We start from the raw sequence: 18,986 nt of genomic DNA on the forward strand, positions 1-18,986 counted from the left end.
GCTAAGCATTTCAAACTTTCAATTGCTTCTCCTCAAAAATGTATTCCAAATGACATCCATCATTCTTGCAGTGGACTCTTCATATTTAGTTAATTTTGTGACTGCTAATAATTAAATTGTGTTATAAATTAATTTCCCCAGAGATGTCTAAGTCTTCGTGAAAGGAGAATGTGTAACCAAGATAATGAAAACCTAATTATTGAACATTCATTCTAGAATTAGATATATAGACCTTAGCTTACACATGAACATTATATTTATGTGTTCGCATTTTCTATCAATATTATTAATTTAATGAGAAATGTATAAATTGAAACTGGATTAAGTGTGTAACGGACAGACCTCTCCATTTCTGATTTTTTTTTCACTTGCATTGACTTCCGGTGGCTTTATCTTTGTAGTAAAAGTAGGCGTTCACAAGAGTTGTGGTTCAAATCCCTGTTTATGGTGGATGGAATAAATTAGGATCTATTCTTTGCGTTCGAGTTTTCAATAACTGTGAAAATTGGCGCCTCTGACAGACTAATGACAAGCGGACCTACGACTAAGACATTCATTCATTTCATAATGTTCTGCTCAAGGGCAGATCTTTCACTGCAAACCCAGCATTCTCCAGTCTTTCCTAATTTATTTAATCGACGACTGCTTAGGTATAGATTTCCATTTGCTTTTTACATATCCTTTTCTCTTCAAACTTATTTGAGATTGAAGTGGTGTAGGACATCATAGGTCAGTCGATTTGTCGTAAAACCATGAGTGCTTCGTAACAGATAGTAAGAACCTTATGGTAAGGGTAAGTGAGCTAACTAAAAGTGGAAGCGTAGCAAGGAAAAGAAGCTTCCTGCGCAAGAGGTTTCACAAGATAATGAATGACGTAATGTCGAATCCCAGAGTGAGACAAGTGACCATGAGATTTAGAGCTCACACTTAGATATTTCAGTCAGTCCTAGAATCCTTTCTTACATGGATGAGAGAATGTGTGTGTGTAGTTACATTTTTCTCCATCCAACCCCTCTTCTCGTCATGGAAGTAAGGTGTAAAAGAAAATGACAACTGTTTATCAAAATAAATAATTTTTATTTAAGTAATTACATTCATTTTAAATAATGTTATTTAAATTACAATTATTTGTTTAATTTTATTTTAATTGATAGTCTTTATTTAGTATAACATATATAAATATGATTATTCAATTAATAGTGATATATGCGTTGTACAATATAATTTACAATACAGCATAATATCTTGTCGAAATACTTCTAAGGGATTATAAAGTAACCTATGAGATGGAGCACCTTACAAACCAGTGTCGATGGCTCTAATATTAAATATTTTCTAAAATTGGCCCGATTCGCCCGCTGGGCCAACCGTAGCATTATTCGTGCTACAACTAAGTGTAGACGTATACATTCTTGATAGCACTGGGTTAAGAGAACGCACATTTTGGTCATTGTGACATAAAACGTAGTACGATGGTTAACTGAGACTACGTTAACCTACAGAAACCCATTTAACATGGTAGATAATTTGTGAGTTAGAGGTATGTTCCTACACTTATTTTAAATTCTTGATCTCCTTCATGAGAGCATTTTTTGTACACCATACATACCACATAATGGATTTTCCACTGACTGTCAATGGACGATGCATGCAAATAATGAAGCAAAATTGTTCAGTCTCGTATGTTGTCTAGAATCCACGTAACGAAATCTTCGACGTCTGTGTAAATGGAAGGCGTGGAGGATAGGCAAGACGCGAAGCCTACAGACACAATGCCGACCTGATAGCAGATGCGGGAGCCGCCATTCCTGGAGATGCTGGCTATTAGAGGGCCGCCACTGTCCCCGTTGCATGCGTTCATCGCAGGGAGGCCTCCTGCACAGAACTGTCCTGGAAACACCTTGCGCCCACGCAGATTGTACTCGCACAATGTGCGGGATATGTACGGCACATCCACCTTCATTAACACGTCGCTCTCCATGCCTGCACAAAGTTATTTCATTAACGAAATGTAGGCCTATCTTTTGAAACTGGATTCGAGTCAGTCTGAGGTGAGGTATGTCACAGGCATGCACTAAACCATCTGTCAAACTCGTACTCCCAAGGTGCAAATGAATACGGAGGTGGTTCGTTACTGATCTCCTGATTGCTTCATGTCCCAATGTAAGATAGGGCCGGGCGCGTGAACGTAAACAGAGCTGTTGTACTAGTAACAGTGACGGCTGGTACTGTGCCCCTATTTTGGTACATACTTAGTACTGTAAATAATTTTATCATCATTCTCGTCTTTCTCAGTTGGCCTTTTAGTCCGTAAAATGTATACAGGGTGATTCACGAGTAGTTAGCATCACTTACAGAGCTTATTTCCGAAGACATTCTGAGCAAAAACTGCCATATAAACATGTTTTTTTACAAAGATTACAAAGATATTTTATTGCAAGCAAACATTACATACAATAACAAATATTTTACATATTATTGTAATACTCGTATATGAATATTCTTAAAAATTCGAAATTGATTACCAATCTCATAGTCAAATATCCTACATATTACATTTATTGTATAAATGCAATGTAACTGGATCACACCCGAAAAAGCAAGATGCTTGAGGTCGGGTGTGACCAAGAATGAAAACTGGATAGAAGAAAAAATAATAATAATATAATAATCACAACTGTGATTAAACTGTTAAATGTAATTACACATAAAGTATAAAAAGAATAAGAAAAAAAAAACAAAAACAAACGGTACCATAGCCTATACATAAACATACTAAGTTAAGAATACAACATTGTTAAAGTTACAGAAAAAAATAATAAAGAATAAGAATTTACTGTACATGAAATGTATCCTATTCTCAATATTTCCAGAGTTACACTAATTTGAAGTTGTTAAAATACCTTTTATTTTTAGTTTTAAGGGTAAAAGAATATTACAATTACAGAATTTATTGACTAATATTCTGAAGCTAAAAATGTGTTCTTAATTCCTTAGTTGCTTTGTATAGATTTTTTTAAATTTTTAACTAAAATTACATCATTCTTACACGCTCCTCACAACAATTGTTACAGATCACACGACTTCTAGCAGTTCGATTTTGCATCCTAATGCACAGTTTTAAAGAGTTTACAAGAATGACGTGATTTATAACAATTGTTGTGGTAAGTGCTTTAAAAAAATGTAATTTTGTAGTTAGAAATTGAAAAAAAAATCTGTACTAAGCAACTACGGAATTGACAACACACTTCAGAGTACTAGCCAATTAAAGAAATGATACTTCTGAATAGTTCATTGTATAATTGTAACATTCTTTTACCCATAAAACAAAAAAAGTATTTTTTAACAATTTAAAATTAGTGTAACCCTGAAACTATTGAGAATTGTACCCATGTTTATATGACTTTTTTGCTTAAAATGTCTTCGGGAATGTGTTTCATAAGTGGCGATAACTTCTTGTAAATCTCCCTGTATACATTTACGGGCCAATAGGCCTACTGAGAAAGACGAGGGTGATAATAAAGTTATTACAGTAACAAGCATATACCAAAATAGGGGCACAGTACCAGCCGCCACTGTTACTAGTACAACAGCTCTGTTTACGTTCACGCGCCCTGCCCTAACTTATGTTGAGTCAATGCAAGGGAAATGAAGCAGTCAGGAGATTAGTAACCACGCCCTCTGTATTCGTTCGCGCCTTGAGAGCACGAGTTTGACAGGCATGCACTAAACGAATAATTTATTCAATTATGCCATATTAAAAAGTGCCACGAAGGTAAAACATGCTTTCTCATTATGCGTTTTAGTATATGTTTCCAAACAATAAAATTGAGTTCCTTTTCCATGTTGTGAGTGATATTGCCATGTGCAGTTTATTTTCTTGGTATTCAAAGGCGAGTTTACCAAAAAATAGACTATAATTAGACTAGAGCTTAAAGTGGCAGATTTTAGGGGCGGCAACTTTTAAGAGCGTGTTTACCTCAGTTATAGTAACTAGGCTTTCACAAAGGATAGGTGACTATCTAGAATCTAGATCAGCGGTCATCAAAACACTGCACGTTCGTGCTAGCGTCTCTTACCCGCAGACAAGACACAGCCGTAGCGTGCAATCGTCGCTGCTGGCGGGTATGCTGTCTCTCTATCCCTTGTGCACAACGGAGTAGAGTTCCTTACCCTTCATGCACTCTACCCATTTCAGCGAGTGCTGACGACCACTGATCTAGATGATATGGACCTGGAGTACTGGTGAAATGATCTAGGCCTATAGAATGAATATTTAGTCCCTCATTATCACCTGACATCTTTTAAATTTAATTCAGAAACGTAGCTTTTCTTCTTTACTGCGAGTTAGGAATTATGCCTATTTGTTAAAAAAAAAAAAGAATGAGAATGGACTAAACGTAAGCGCTCATTAACCAAATCGGATTCTTTCGGCGCGATCAGATTTTTATTACTCTGTAACAGCGGTCATCAGCACAGAACACCCTCGGGCTAACGTCTCTGACCCGCGGATAAGAAACTGCACTATGATACATCCATAGCTGCTGGCGAGTATGCTCTCTCCCTCTCTGTCTGCTGCATGACAGGGCATATTATGTTGCACTGAATACCCTTTACTCATTTCAGCGAGTGCTGACGATCACTGGTCTGTAGTATCGCTCACTTCTCTGCAGTTTCAAATTGATCATCTATCAGTTTTGTTATATACCGCTAAAGCGAGCACATTACTTACTTGTAGTATTCTGTACTAAATCTGTAAATAAAATTAGTAATTCTGATAAAGATTTATTTTTAATTGCGTTAGCTTCAGAAGAAGAAAAAACAAAGTGCCGCGTCATCCATTTCATTTATACCTTTAATATTAGCGCGACTGGAGCCTCGTAATCGATATATTGTCATGACTCATTATTTTGATCTTGTCCCGTACGGATATGCGTCTAAAATTCTTTGATCGGAATCCGGTCATGTGGACACAGGCGTTGCTCAATTTAAAATAGTGCAAAGAATAAAAATCCGAACGCGCTGAACGAATCCGTTCCGGTTAATGAGTGCGTACCTTCAATTTTCTACCTATTTTTAACATTGAGCGACAAGTATTGTTGGGATCATTGGAATAATATGACGATTTAATAAATCAATTTTCTATTCAAATTAATTTTAGAGAAGGTTGTGTGGGTCCTGGAGCCTTTCTGGAAGCTATGGTGATATGTAGTGGTAGTAGTATTAGTAGTAGTAATAGTATTTTACTTAACGAATCTTGACTGAAGATATAGGCTAATTTAGAGTCGAAAGTCAAGGAGGACGAGAAATGGACAACAAATTTTACCTGCAGCCCTCTATCAACAACAGAGACGTCCCATAAAACTACAGCACGGGACACAAAGCTTTACTTATCTCCCGAAGAAATCCATGTTTGGAATTTTATCGTAGTTTAAAACACAATGCCCCCTATCGGGCTTGAACTCGCTAACTTAGAATCCAAGCATAACCATTAGACCACGAGGACGCCTGGCGAGATTGAAAGTTCCACCTAAACCTGGGGTAGAATTCGAGCTCTCCCAATTCGCAGTCTGTTGCCCTACAGATAAGAGTCAAGTAGGTTCTAGTGAATACAGAATTTCTTGAAAAAATGACGTGAAAGTTTATCGAGAAAGTAATACGTACTGTTTCCTGTCATTCCCCAGCCAGCCACGGTGAGATTCAGGCCAGCTAGAAAGTCATTCTTCGTGGTCAATCTTCCAGGCACAGGCAAACACACAGGACTCACATATTCTGTAAGAAACATATCTGCAATTATTATTCCACGCTTAACTAATAACTACATCCTAAAACACGTTTATATTATAGTATCAGTTTCTACACAATTACAACATACAATCAACTATGCTTATAGTGAATCCCCAAGGATTTTGATATTTGGTTCACTACAACTGAAATGTGGTAACACACAAAATAGAATACCTAAAATAGAACTGATATTATTGTTGTAGAATCTGTTCATCCCCATCATTCACAGATTAGGCCATCATATCTTGGGTGCAGAATCTGTTAATAATAAATAAATATAAAATGATTGTTTTTATTTTTATTTCCATTGGCACTGAACTGGTCTCGGCTTAATTGACATTCATTTCAAACTTGTACACCTCTTATTAGTATAAGTATGTCGGCGAGATGATACTCTTGCATAATCTTGCACTATCAGCTTCGAGTCACAGGTCTGGGATTTTTCATCTAAATAGGACGAATACAATGAGAACAAGGGGAATACAAGGAGAACAAGAGGAATACAAAAATTAGAAATAAGGAGGGCAAGGGAAGACAAGGAGAACAAGGGGAATACAAGGAGTAGGGATGGACAAGAAGAATACAAGAGAAATAGAAAAGAAGGGGAATATAAGGAAAATAAGGGGAAGATAAACAGTATAAGGTAAGCAAGGGAAATGGCCAGGAGACTAAGGGGAAGATAAAGAGCAAAAAATAAATACAAGGAAGAGAGGGGTAATAAAATGAAAAGATAGCGAAGACAAGGAAAACAAGAGAATTAAAGGAGAACAAGGGGAATGAAAAGACACCAGGAGAAGGCAAGGAGGAGAAGGGGAAGACAAGGAGAGAAAGGGGAGACAAAGAGAATAAGGTGAATACAAGGAGAAGACGGGAATACAAGAAGAACAAGGGCAAGGAAAGGAGACTTAGGGGAAGACAAGGAGAACAAGAGAATACAAGGAGAAGGGGGAAAGTGCAAGAAAGAGAGAGGGAGGACAAGGGCAATACAAGGAAGACAAGAGGAATACAATGAGAACAAGGAAAAGGCAAAGAGGAAAGTCAATACAAGGAGAACAAAGGAAAGGCAAGGAGACTACAAGGAGAGCAGGGGAAAACAAGAAGAGCAAGGGAAAGGCAAGGAGGACAAGACAAATACAAGGATACAATACAAGGGAAAGAAGGGAGAAACAAGAACAAATGGAATACAAGAAGAATGAGGGGAATAAAATGAGAAGACGGGGAATACAAGGAAAAGAAGGAGAAGACAAGAAGAGCAATGGAGTAGAAGGAGAAGAAGGAGAATACAAGGAAGAGTGGCTGATAAAGAGAACAAGGGGAATACAGGAGAAAATGGGAATGAAAGAAGAATAAAGGGCAGGCAAGAACAAGTGGAATACAAGGAGAACAGGGGGATTGCATTTTATGTGACTGTCAATTCTCAAGTTCCCTTCCCCCATTCCTAATGAGGAGAAAGACGTAGTTCTATCACAGTCTACTACATACAGTCACGAAGCTTGAGTTTTGGGGGTGCTAGAAACAATGGACTGTGACGGTACAATTTTGCATTGCCTGTAATGAGGCGATATTAGCGTTCCTAGTAGTGAGCAACTACTAATGTTTGCATATTTACTACGTATTGAGCTTCGCGACTGTATATACTAGACTGTGGTTCTATGTCAAAAAACCAAGGAGTGGATTTGTATAAGTGAGTATTAAAATTACATATTTCATTTCTCCTGATTATTATTATTATTATTATTATTATTATTATTATTATTATTATTATTATTATTATTATTAAATTACTACAGCAGTGAAAAACTGTGCATCGTTGAGCAAGCCGTGAAAATGTTCAGTGTAGCCTACCTGACAGCTCCACTCTCGTCTTCAGTCGAATGAGTGCGATGTCGTTTTTGAACTGGATCCTGTCCTGCTGATTGTACCGGGGGTGCAGCACGATCTCGGAAACGGCGTAGTCTCTCGAACGCAGAGAACAGCGGTTAGTTTTGCTACTGTTCTGGGGACAATCTTCTTCTCGCCTCAAGTCGTACTCTCCAAGCCGAACAGCAACTCTGAGAAACAAATAAATCACAAGATTAATCAAAGTGTTAGTAGCAGTTACAAAGGGTGATTCAGAAAGGACTTTACAACTTTGAAAGCTTACGAAAATGTATTGAGAAGACTTCGTTGGTTTTAATGTCATTTGATAGTAGAACACAGGGAGGGAAGGTAAATGGACCGTGACAATGAAAATCCCAATCCGCCATTTTCCAAAGTAACTGTGGAAAACCACGGAAAATTCACAGTCAGGTTGGTCGGTCCGGGGATCAAACCACGGACCTCCCGAATGCGAGTCCCATGCAGAACGCATGAGCCACCTCGCTCGATTATAATTTTATTAAGAACTAGCCGTACCCGTGCGCTCCGCTGCACCCGTTAGAAATAAATATAAAGTAATTACATAATTAAAATAGGACATTTGATCCAGGGAACATTCGTGTTTGATACAAGGATAAATCGTTTAATATGTTACTTAATTTAAATTGCAATCAAATAATTAAAATGCGATCATTTTGGTCCAGAGACCACTCATTTGGTGCAATGACAATTCCTTTAACATGTTTCTTAATTGTCATTACCAATTATTTTTGGAAAAGCGAAAATTAACAGAAAAATTTTGGCTACAGATTTATTATTATGTTTGTATTATATTATATTATATTATATTATATTATATTATATTATATTATATTATATTATATTATGTAAAACGTGTGTTGATAACGGATGTACTCGAATTAGAAAGTTTTTAATTTGTTGTGGGAGCTCTTGAATCTCAGGAGGAACAGCTTTTACAACAGCGCAACATAATCTGCTTGGCTCATTACCCAATTTTTTTGCATTGCATTTATTGCATATATATTTTATGTATTTTAACACGATTCAATTGTGCATAGTTAAAATTTGAATTATAAAATAATGGATTGCTAAGCTAACGTACTACTGTATTACTGCATAGTAAATCAATACACTCTCGTTGTTCGTTAATTCTCTGAGATAAAAATGAATATGTTCATAAACATTATTTTAAGAAATACAGGAAATGAATACACAGAATAACCTATCAAGTTTTCTGTGCATAAGAAGCTATTTTAATCTTACCTGTCCTCAATTCACTCACAAGTTACTGTAATAACATTATAGCATTATGTCCATCTAGAGAAACTACACTTTCCAATGATGAAATAATAATTAATTATACAAATCGGTTAATTTAGCTTCCGATATTACTTCATACAAACACAGAAACATTGTCTGTAGGCTATGTTTCATAGTTTTTTATTGTTGTGTCCAAGGCCCCTTATAGACGAAGTCATTTGTTTTTTATTTCAATACACTGCCTTAGATGGCAGTTATTTTAATTTAAAAACTCATTTATCTCATTAAATATCGGTCCTATCAAAATGTTTCAAAGAATAAAACTTATCAGAAATCATTTTTTAAAGAAACTTTTGTTATGTAACATTTTTCACAAAAATCAATAATAAGCGAGATATTTCGATTTATTTAATTCAGGCCCCTTTATAACCCCCCTTTTAAATAATGTATTTTGAATGCCATATAGCCTAAAATCTAAGTTACAACGAACTTAATTTATATTCCAATTTTCATCGAAATCCGTTCAGCCATTATCGCGTGAAAAGGTAACAAACATACAGACAGACAGACAGACATACAAACAAAAATTTCAAAAAACCATTTTCGGTTTCAGGGTGGTTAATTGTATATGTTAGGACCAATTATTTTTGGAAAATCGAAAATTACCAGAAAAATTTCGGCTACAGATCTATTATTAGTATAAGTATAGATTAGATTAGTCGTTGGACCGATGGATTGGCATTATTTTTTCCCAGGTAAAATGTAAAAAGAAGTGGCGTTTAAAGCGACAAACAAAAAATGTCTCATAACTCATGAGGTTATAATTTATAAACACAGCTGCTCATATGAAAAATTCAACACAGAAAAACAAATAAAAATGTTAATATTCTGTATATTTATTATATACATTTTTAACATTACTTCGCATTTTTAGTCCCTGTTTTGGGTGTTTTAATGACTTTTTTTTCTACCTATTTCTAACGTTTTAAGTGTCTACATATCCGAGCTATTATTACTATTATTATCATTAGTATTATTGTCGTTGTCGCTATTGTTGCTGCTGCTGTTGCTGCTGAAGACCTTCCGCTCCAGCTACAAATCTATACAACGTTCGGAGTTTAAAAAATATTATTGGGTATATAGGCATGTTCTTAGCGGACATCCCCCTCATTGTAATATATCGTCGGATAAGAATAAAAACCTCGTATCTCAATTAAAAAAAAAAAAGCTTAATCGGAAGATAAACTCGTAACTAACCCGTAAAAAGTGTAAAAACAACTGTTTCTGATTTAAAAGTAAAATTTGGTCAATTATGTTTAAAAAATATAAAAATGAAGTCTACAAACAGTTTTTTGTTCCTCGTCTGAAGTTTGGTTCTCGTGAGATACGAGGTTTTCATTCTTAGCCGACGATATGGTAACTAAAATAAGTTATTTACGTATTTTCTAACGTATATAAAATAACGGAAATATCTAAATACTATAACTAAGCATTGCTTCAAATAGAAACGCTTTATATTGCTTATGAATATACTCATAAATAAGTTTCTTGTATTTCCAATAACCGGATAAATGGAATATATTTACTTTTATTATTTTATATACGCTAGAAAATATCTGTATAACTTACTTTAGTTATATTACAAAGAGGAGAGATATCCGCTAAGAAGACGCTTATACGTATACCCAAACGTATTTTCTAAACTCCGAACGCTCTATAGCGAAACATTTTTCATTTCCTGGCAGGAAAATGAAGATAATCTCTCTTGCATAGTAAATTGTTGTCTTTTGTCTTTTATTATTATTATTATTATTATTATTATTATTATTATTATTATTATTATTATTATTATTATTATTATTATTAGAATAAAACTTTACTTATACTTCGTGTAACCAATGCTGTGATAATACATGCGAAAGAAATAAACACAAAACTAAACAAACAAAACACATAGCTTAAAATTAGGCCAACCTAATTTACTGTAATAGTATTTGAATTCGTTACAGTTCAGAGCTTGTTTCATCCTATATCTGATATAAGTTTAGAGTAGTAGCGGTCCACACCTGTGGAGTAACGGTTACACGTCTGGCCACGAAACCAGGTGGCCCGGGTTCGATTCCCGGTCGGGGCAAGTTACCTAGTTGAGGTTTTTTCCGGGGTAACTTTAGGTGTTAGACCCCGGGCTCATTTCACCGGCATTATCACCTTCATCTCATTCAGACGCTAAATAACCTAAGGTGTTGATAAAGTGTCGTAAAATAACCTACTAAAATAATTAAAAAAAAAAGATTAGCTGAGTAACAGCATCAGTGTTGCCAACCTGTTTAGACTAAAAATTCCTAAAATGCTTCTTATTTTATTGCTAGATTCCAATAAAAGAAATCTCTAATTTCAAAATATGATTTCAGCTTAAAATTGAATAGTAGTCTTTATTAACAAAACTTATAATAACAAATAGAACACAATTAATCGGCCAATATAAGCGTTTAATAGAATATTTTTGCTCTCATTAGCCATCATAATGTAGGCTACTATCAATAAAGGGGAACTTGCAAGTTTTTATTTTATGAATATCCCTAATATCCCTCCCCTCACTATACATTTCTGGAATTATGAAACAAAGAAAACCTTTGATATGAAGGTTTACTTGCTTCAGTTTTAAAGGGAAGATTACTTTTAATTGTCAGCAGACTCCCGGAAGACATACTCATTTACACAAATCTACCCTTTTCTTACTTAATCTTAAATATATTATTTGCTTAAGTCACAAATCCTAAAATCACATCATCTTAATCTCAATGCGCTTCGCCTGAAAGTCTGAGTAGTAATAAATTCAACCAATACAGTTTCCCCTTTCAGTAGAGAAAAGGGGAAATCCGCACTTAACAAAATAATACACTCCCATACTTACCCAATCACCTTCCTACGAGAAAAAACTGCGAGTAAAAAAACTCTGTAAGAATGATATTTTTCTTCTCTTACAGCAATGAGGAATATGATAAAAATGGAAAGCTACATTTTTATTCTTGTTAAAAATTAATTCTAAAGAAATATTTAATTCTAATTTTAAGTATATTTATATATACCTAAATTAAAATTGAAATGAAAGAAAAGATTTAGTTGTAAAGAGAAAAAATAGAATAAATTATCTCAATACCTCTGATGGCATTCAAATTCCCTAGAACTAGGGATAAATCTCTAGGATTAGTGACTCTGAACAGCATAAAAATAACTAAAAAGTAGACAATGGTTAGAGAAGTAACTGGGAACAGATCTTACAGTTGCGTTGAAGAGTCGTTCATGGTGGGTGCCAAGCAGTGCGCTGCTGTGAGGACGTACATGTCTGTGATGAGGGAACCTCCACATAAAAACTCTAACTCGCCAGACACTGAAAACAGAACATTCATATGTTGAGATTAGTATTGATCGTTAAAAAAATTAGACATATTCTAGATCATCTATGAAATTTTTAGAACTTTTTGTCAATATCTTAATATGAAATAAATGTTTAAATTCTTATGTGTTGAAAAATAGTGTAGAAATGTCCCCTGAATGCGTTACTGGCGCCTTGCAGGGTAAGATGACTGCTTGGGCTGCAAGCTTTAGACTAGTCATCATAGTCTTCTCGTGTATTTATCCCCACGAGAAGGGTTGCCTCTTCCGTATGAGACCGGAACAAGCCTTTAGAGGCTTAAACCTTGACGATGATGATGATGATGATGATGATGATGATGATGATGATGATGATGATGATGATGATGAAAAATAGTGGGTTATAAATTGTAACGCTAGTGATGGAAGACATTCATTGCACATCCGAGTATAATGCAACCCCAGGTATTCCGAGATTTGCATATCACACGAAGGATTCAATGTGCCTTTCAGCACATGTTACATACTATTTTTGTACTACCGTAATTTTAAAACAGAAAAATTAATACAATAAAATCGTTTAAAGACTCACACTGCTACAAAACTCAAATAAAGTAGCATTTGAACTACGTTTCCATAGTGACGGAAAATATTGTTTATCCATGGCCATAACGAAAAACATGCCTTTACTAAATACTTTTGCGTTTGTAAAGTAGGCTTTTATTCAACATTACTTTATTTCACTAGTGAGATAAAGACTTTACCTCACAGTTCATTAGTATTTTCCTAGTACCCGGGTACACACGTATACTTTTCCATTGAACTATTACTCAAGAAGTTAATATATTAGTTTAGATGTCACTACCTCTACTTCTTTATTACCATTTCTTAAATATACATACACTCAATCTCCTTCTCTTTTCCCTATCTGCTACGTCGTAATTTGTACATTACATCCATATCTAATATGCATCTTTTTAAAATTTTGTAATAATTTACCTTTTGGGATGCGAGGAGACTTGAACCTACGAAGTTGGGTTTATAGGATTTTAAAATAACACGCGTTAGCCAACTGAGCTAAACAGACACGATGATTAATTAAGTTTTAATATTCCTCTTAAGTTTACAGAAGTAAAATGTGAAATTATTTTAATCACATTAGTTCCGTGAACACTTCTAAATAATCCCTGAAACTTCAAAAAGACGAAAATACACGTTTAAAGTGAAAAAATATATATAAAAATTATATAATTAATTATAATTTGTTATTTATCCAACGCCTTAGATACCATTATTTACTAATCATGGCCTCCTACATCATGACCTACCTAGTAACGTATTGATTCTAAATTCCATGCCATGGTATGTGATTACATGAGGACTTATTTTCAACATAGTTTCTTTTATAAAACATAATTTTTCGTTATGGTCATGGATAAAATTACGTATGGTACTTGTGAGCGTGATCTTTATTGCACTCGTGTAATTTAAGCACTCGGCTGACGCCTCGTGCTTAAATCTTTCCACTCGTGCAATAAAGATGCACTTACCTCACAAGTACCATAAATAACTATTATGTGTCATTATTGTTTTGCTTGTATTGAATTATAGTTTGTGAAATTGATAGAAAATAATAATGGAATTGGCGAAAGATGTTAAGAAGAATTGAAGACTGGACATTAAAGTGCCAAAGATACAAACCGTAGAAAACAGAGCTTTCTTGTGCGACTACCATTGCTCTTCATTTACTTGCTTTGGTTTTTTTTTTTTTTTTTTTTTTTTTTTTTTTTTGCTTTCCTGAAAAGTTATATTTTTGTGACTTTCATCCATTTCGCTATGAGGTACAGAATGTATAGCTAATATGCGTTTTGCATATCTATGGGAAAAGCTAGTTCTAAATAAATTTACAATGGGATTTATCATTTTTCTTAGTGGACTGAGCCAGGAACATACATTCTTAAAAAAAAAATAATTTTAAGCGATATTGACACTAACAGCCTCTTTTACGTCCAGTCTTCAATAGATTGTTCTTGGACACTCCACCAGACGCAAAGGTAGTGAATGTATAGTCAATCTAGATTTTCATTTTACGTCTACAAACATGACGTCTAATCTCTTTACATATAATATATTCTTTGCCGGTTATAATCGAGTCCATATGTCATGAGCAGGGTACGAATTAATGGGGGAGATGGGGAACTCCCCCTTGTTGGAAAGTTATCCCACTCATAAATTCATATTAACATCTCTGCCAGGGATAATTTCTGTCCCCTCACAAAACATATTTGTTTTAATATGAGAAGATATACTCTGTAAAGTATACAGTAAGCAAAGAAAATAATATCGATGTACCGTCAACCGGGTATACTTTACACAAGGGGGGTTAACTTTACACATTTCTAGAAAAATGTTTAGAAGGCAGCACATTACAGACAATGTGTAGCAACTCCGTGGAACTGATTCTATGTGACAACAGCACATATGTGTGGTAGACTGAAGTGTGTGCCATTATTAAAACTGTTATACACCATTTTTCTAGAAATGTGTAAAGTTACCTCCCTTGTGTAAAGTATACCCGATCAACGGTAGGCATATTATCATCACCGGCAAGCTGACAACAATCAATAACTTAGGAATTACACATCTTATCTTAAGCCTGCTCATGGATATAATTAACTCATTCAAGTCAACTATTTTTAAAAATGTAATCCAGTCGTGATACAGAGGTGAGTTTATTCATTACTTTATTATTCTTACTTCCAATGTTTGCATTTCATCACAGTAACGTCAACAGCAATAATAATAATAATAATAATAATAATAATAATAATAATAATAATAATAATAATAATAATAATAATATGTATAGTAGTCTCTATCTAGGATTCTATCGCCCCGTCATTAGAAATTTTAATTCGCACCCTGGTCATGAGCCTATACCCTTTATTTTATATACTTTCTCCATGGACTTGTTTATGGAGTGTACTTAAAGCAACAACATTACAAATTTGAGCGATCACGCGATCAGCTGATACGAGCTACCAGCTGACAGATGGCTGACGTTGAAAACATTAATTGACAATTGACGCGAAGATATAAAACAGTATACGCGTAAATATCGTTAGGAAATAAAATACGAAATGTATTAATAGCAGATATCTTTTGTGCACAACAAATAGTGCCAAGAGCTATTGAACACTCACCACATGAGAACTGCAACTCGGCAACTCAATCATTGTTACCTCTAGCAACAGGCCTCCCACGCTATGTGATATTCAGTTGGTTTGTCGATCGCAGCGCTGTCATGTCCCATCTCACAAGTGACACCAATAAGGCATTACTCATGAAGCAACTAAGCCAGGAGATAATGGGTTAAGTGACCCCGAATTGAGTGAGTAAATGCGATTGTAGTAAAGCGATGTTGAACAAAGCGATTTTCTTTAAGATCCATATTCCTGTCCCTTTAAATTACAACGCATACGTTACATTTCTATTTCACTTAACAGACAGTGTCATTTAGTATTTTCATCGTTGTGATTATTAATTCAATTTTCCGGAACACTTGATCTGACGACATATGCCAACTACAACTTCCGAGTAGATCAATGAAAGAGTACTTACCATTGTACTGAAGAAGTGCCAACCACGGAAATTCTCCAGGAAGTGCACTCTGGCCGCCCACGATGCGATTTGTGAGTCCCACGCCACAGTTCCTATTGATCAAATTGAAGTTACGATGTCCAACAATAGAAGTAGGCGGTCGGGTTTCTGTGTCGGCTGGTAGAGTCGTGGTGGCAGGATCCGGAACACCGGGTTGCGGTTTAGGAATCACAGAGTCCTGTGGACAGCACACTTTGACCAGCCCGTTGTTCAGACCACACATGAAGTACTTCAGTTTTGCCAGAACATGTCGAACACTTGTTGTTTTGTTCACCAGCTGAGCTATTTCAGGGCACTGCGATATGTCCACACATTCTAGCCCTTTTAGTAAGCATTCTCCATAATTGGAAGCTATAATGACGTGATAAAATAATATTAATAATGATAATAATAATAATAATAATGATAATAATAATAAAGATACATGGATCATATGCAAGAAAAAGAGGACGGCAGAAAATAGGAAAGATTGGAGAATGCTAGGTTTGAAGTGAAGGACAGAAAATGATGACTAATAATAATAATAATAATAATAATAATAATAATAATAATAATAATAATAAATGCAGAGAGTCGTGTCAATAAAAAATGAACTATTTATATTTAAAATATCATTATTATAATTGTCAATACAATTCTAAGCTCTCAAATAATTATATAAAACCAAACTAAACATATCGCGTAATGCATTATAATACACACTGGTATATTTTCTAACATTCAACTTCATGACTATGGCCAGAAAATTGACGCATTTTCATATATATATATATATATATATATATATATATATATATATATCAATTGGCTGTAATGAATGCTGATGAATTGTCTTAACGAGTCAATAACATTTAAGCATATCTGATTTTATGTACTGTATATTCTGACTTTGTAAATGCATAATTTTTATTTTGTTAACATTATATGGTACATTTTCGCGTTTAAACTCATTAAAGCTGATTTGATGTTGCATAAAATACATAGTTTAGCTTATTAAAATAAAATAACCATATTTTGTTCTTTTATAGCCTATAATTACTAAACATTTCACCCATTTTAATTGTTGTCACAATTATTGTAGGCCTTCTTTGAAGACCAATGTAGCGCACGGGACTGTTTATCGTTCGATCGGAAGCTCAGAAGGTATCAGACTAAATTCTGTCCCTGCCAATGGATACGAACAGATGTGTGAATCTAGAGACATTTTAATCCATTAGTCCAAGTGAACTATCGTTTACTGTGGAATAGCTTAGTTTAAGTTTGCCCAGTATCATCTTGCGATGTTGAGAAAGCTTTCGAAGATACAAATCCATCTTCAGAGATAACAGACGCTCTTCATCTATTGAAAGCTTACGCCATGTCATTATTGTGAACTGCAACTCATTGCTTCTTTTGGACAGTTACTCGCATGCTTCAGATTCTCAACAGTAACTGTTAAGATTAATCTAATCTGATTTAACCTATAAGTTAGGTATCAAGAATTTGTATTGGTATATATTTATTTTCATACTTTGGAGTTTTAAGGGCATATTTAGCAAGTTTTTAGAGCATAAACTTCCAGGTCCTATTCATAACTTATTCGTAAAAGTTAATTTTCACAGAAAAGATCCTTCTCTTTTATACATTTAATATTGATTTGTACTATACGTTGCTTGCCAATACGCCTTGATAATCTTGTTTAAATTCTTTCCTCAATTTCTTTATTAATATAGTATTTTTTTCTACTTACTGTTCTTTACGAAGTTATATCGATGTCCAAAAGCGCCGCACGTCAGCAAGCAAAGAACATATCCTATAAGACTCCTCTGCAGCTCCATTGTTACGGTCTATCCTACGTTCGCACTTGGTGTCCATTCCTGTGTTAATCCTGGAGATCTTAGACTATATACTGCCACATCCTCCTGCCAGCACACGAAGTCTTTCCGCTTAGGCAAGATACTGTATATTACCTATCATCCTGAATCATCTTTCTGGTCCGCAACACGCTGGAAATTAATTCATATTCATGCAGTTTCTTAATTGCTATGGATAAACAGTCATACTTGTGACATTTAGGATTATTTACGCTATTGCAAAATGAAAATATACAGACATCACTTTATTTTTACTAACATTTTTAATATTAACCTGGCTATACCTTTCTATTAACGATTGAAACAGGAAACACCGTTTGCTACCCCTTCCACGACTGGAGTTCGATGATACTGGAGTAAAATACAAATCACTTTACTAGGTATAGGAGGGAAGAAAAGTAGTTCATCCATTTATGTAAACTAGAAAATACCGCAATTTTGAGTTTGATAATTTTCATTAGGTTTTTGTTTAATCAAAATACAGTACTGTATTAACACTTAGTGTTTTTACTCACGAATTGAGCTATCCATTCGGACGTATTAATTATGCAGTGTATATTGTACTGTTACAGCACATTAGCGTACAATATAGAGAATGAAGTTAAATTGAAAGATAATCATAATATGGATATTTAAACACATTTTTCAAAATGGTGGCCGTTCATTTCGATACAGGCTTTAGTTCTTTTGTGCATATTATCGTACTATAGACTATTGTACCTAATTCCAATTACCAGTTTCTTCCTTCGTACGAGTAACTCATGTTGAAATAATTCTGTACCTACTCTATAAAAGAGTACCTTACGTACTGTAAATTCAGTCTTCACTTCTGCCCGATCCGAAAAGATAAAATTACTCAGAAATGCTATCTACTGTCCGTTCAAGTGGTTTTGTCGCAGGGTCGCAGAAAGGGGGGGGGGGAATCACGTGACAATTACTTAACGAGGCCCTTTTATTTAAGTTATTTTAAACAGTTGTATAATACTCGTATTACGTAGACGTCCAATTCCTAACAGAAATTAATGTTTTCAGAAAAGAGCTAAGATACCCGCTACTAGACTTAACAGAGGGGCGAACAGAAGCAGGTGGGGGAAACCGGGATGCGACGTAGGCAAACGGACGACAGTACCTGTACGAAAATATGATTCAATATTGAAAGCTCTTTCGTCACTG

General features: G+C 34.8%; 1 protein-coding gene across 1 annotated transcript; it reads right to left on the reverse strand.

Moving 5' to 3' along the window:
* Positions 1–1,056: 1,056 nt before the first annotated feature.
* Positions 1,057–17,846, reverse strand: LOC138704540 (phenoloxidase-activating factor 3-like). The gene is made up of 6 exons (XM_069832537.1): positions 17,690–17,846; positions 15,922–16,311; positions 12,208–12,316; positions 7,633–7,838; positions 5,665–5,772; positions 1,057–1,983 (listed from the first exon to the last, which is right to left on the reverse strand). Exons 1-6 carry the CDS (start codon positions 17,775–17,777, stop codon positions 1,673–1,675), a joined length of 1,212 nt encoding a protein of 403 aa, XP_069688638.1. The 5' UTR covers positions 17,778–17,846; the 3' UTR covers positions 1,057–1,672.
* Between the last annotated feature and the right edge of the window lie 1,140 nt (positions 17,847–18,986).

Source organism: Periplaneta americana, chromosome 8 (genome assembly GCF_040183065.1).
Source record: "Periplaneta americana isolate PAMFEO1 chromosome 8, P.americana_PAMFEO1_priV1, whole genome shotgun sequence".
Classification (NCBI taxonomy): Eukaryota; Metazoa; Arthropoda; class Insecta; order Blattodea; family Blattidae; genus Periplaneta; species Periplaneta americana.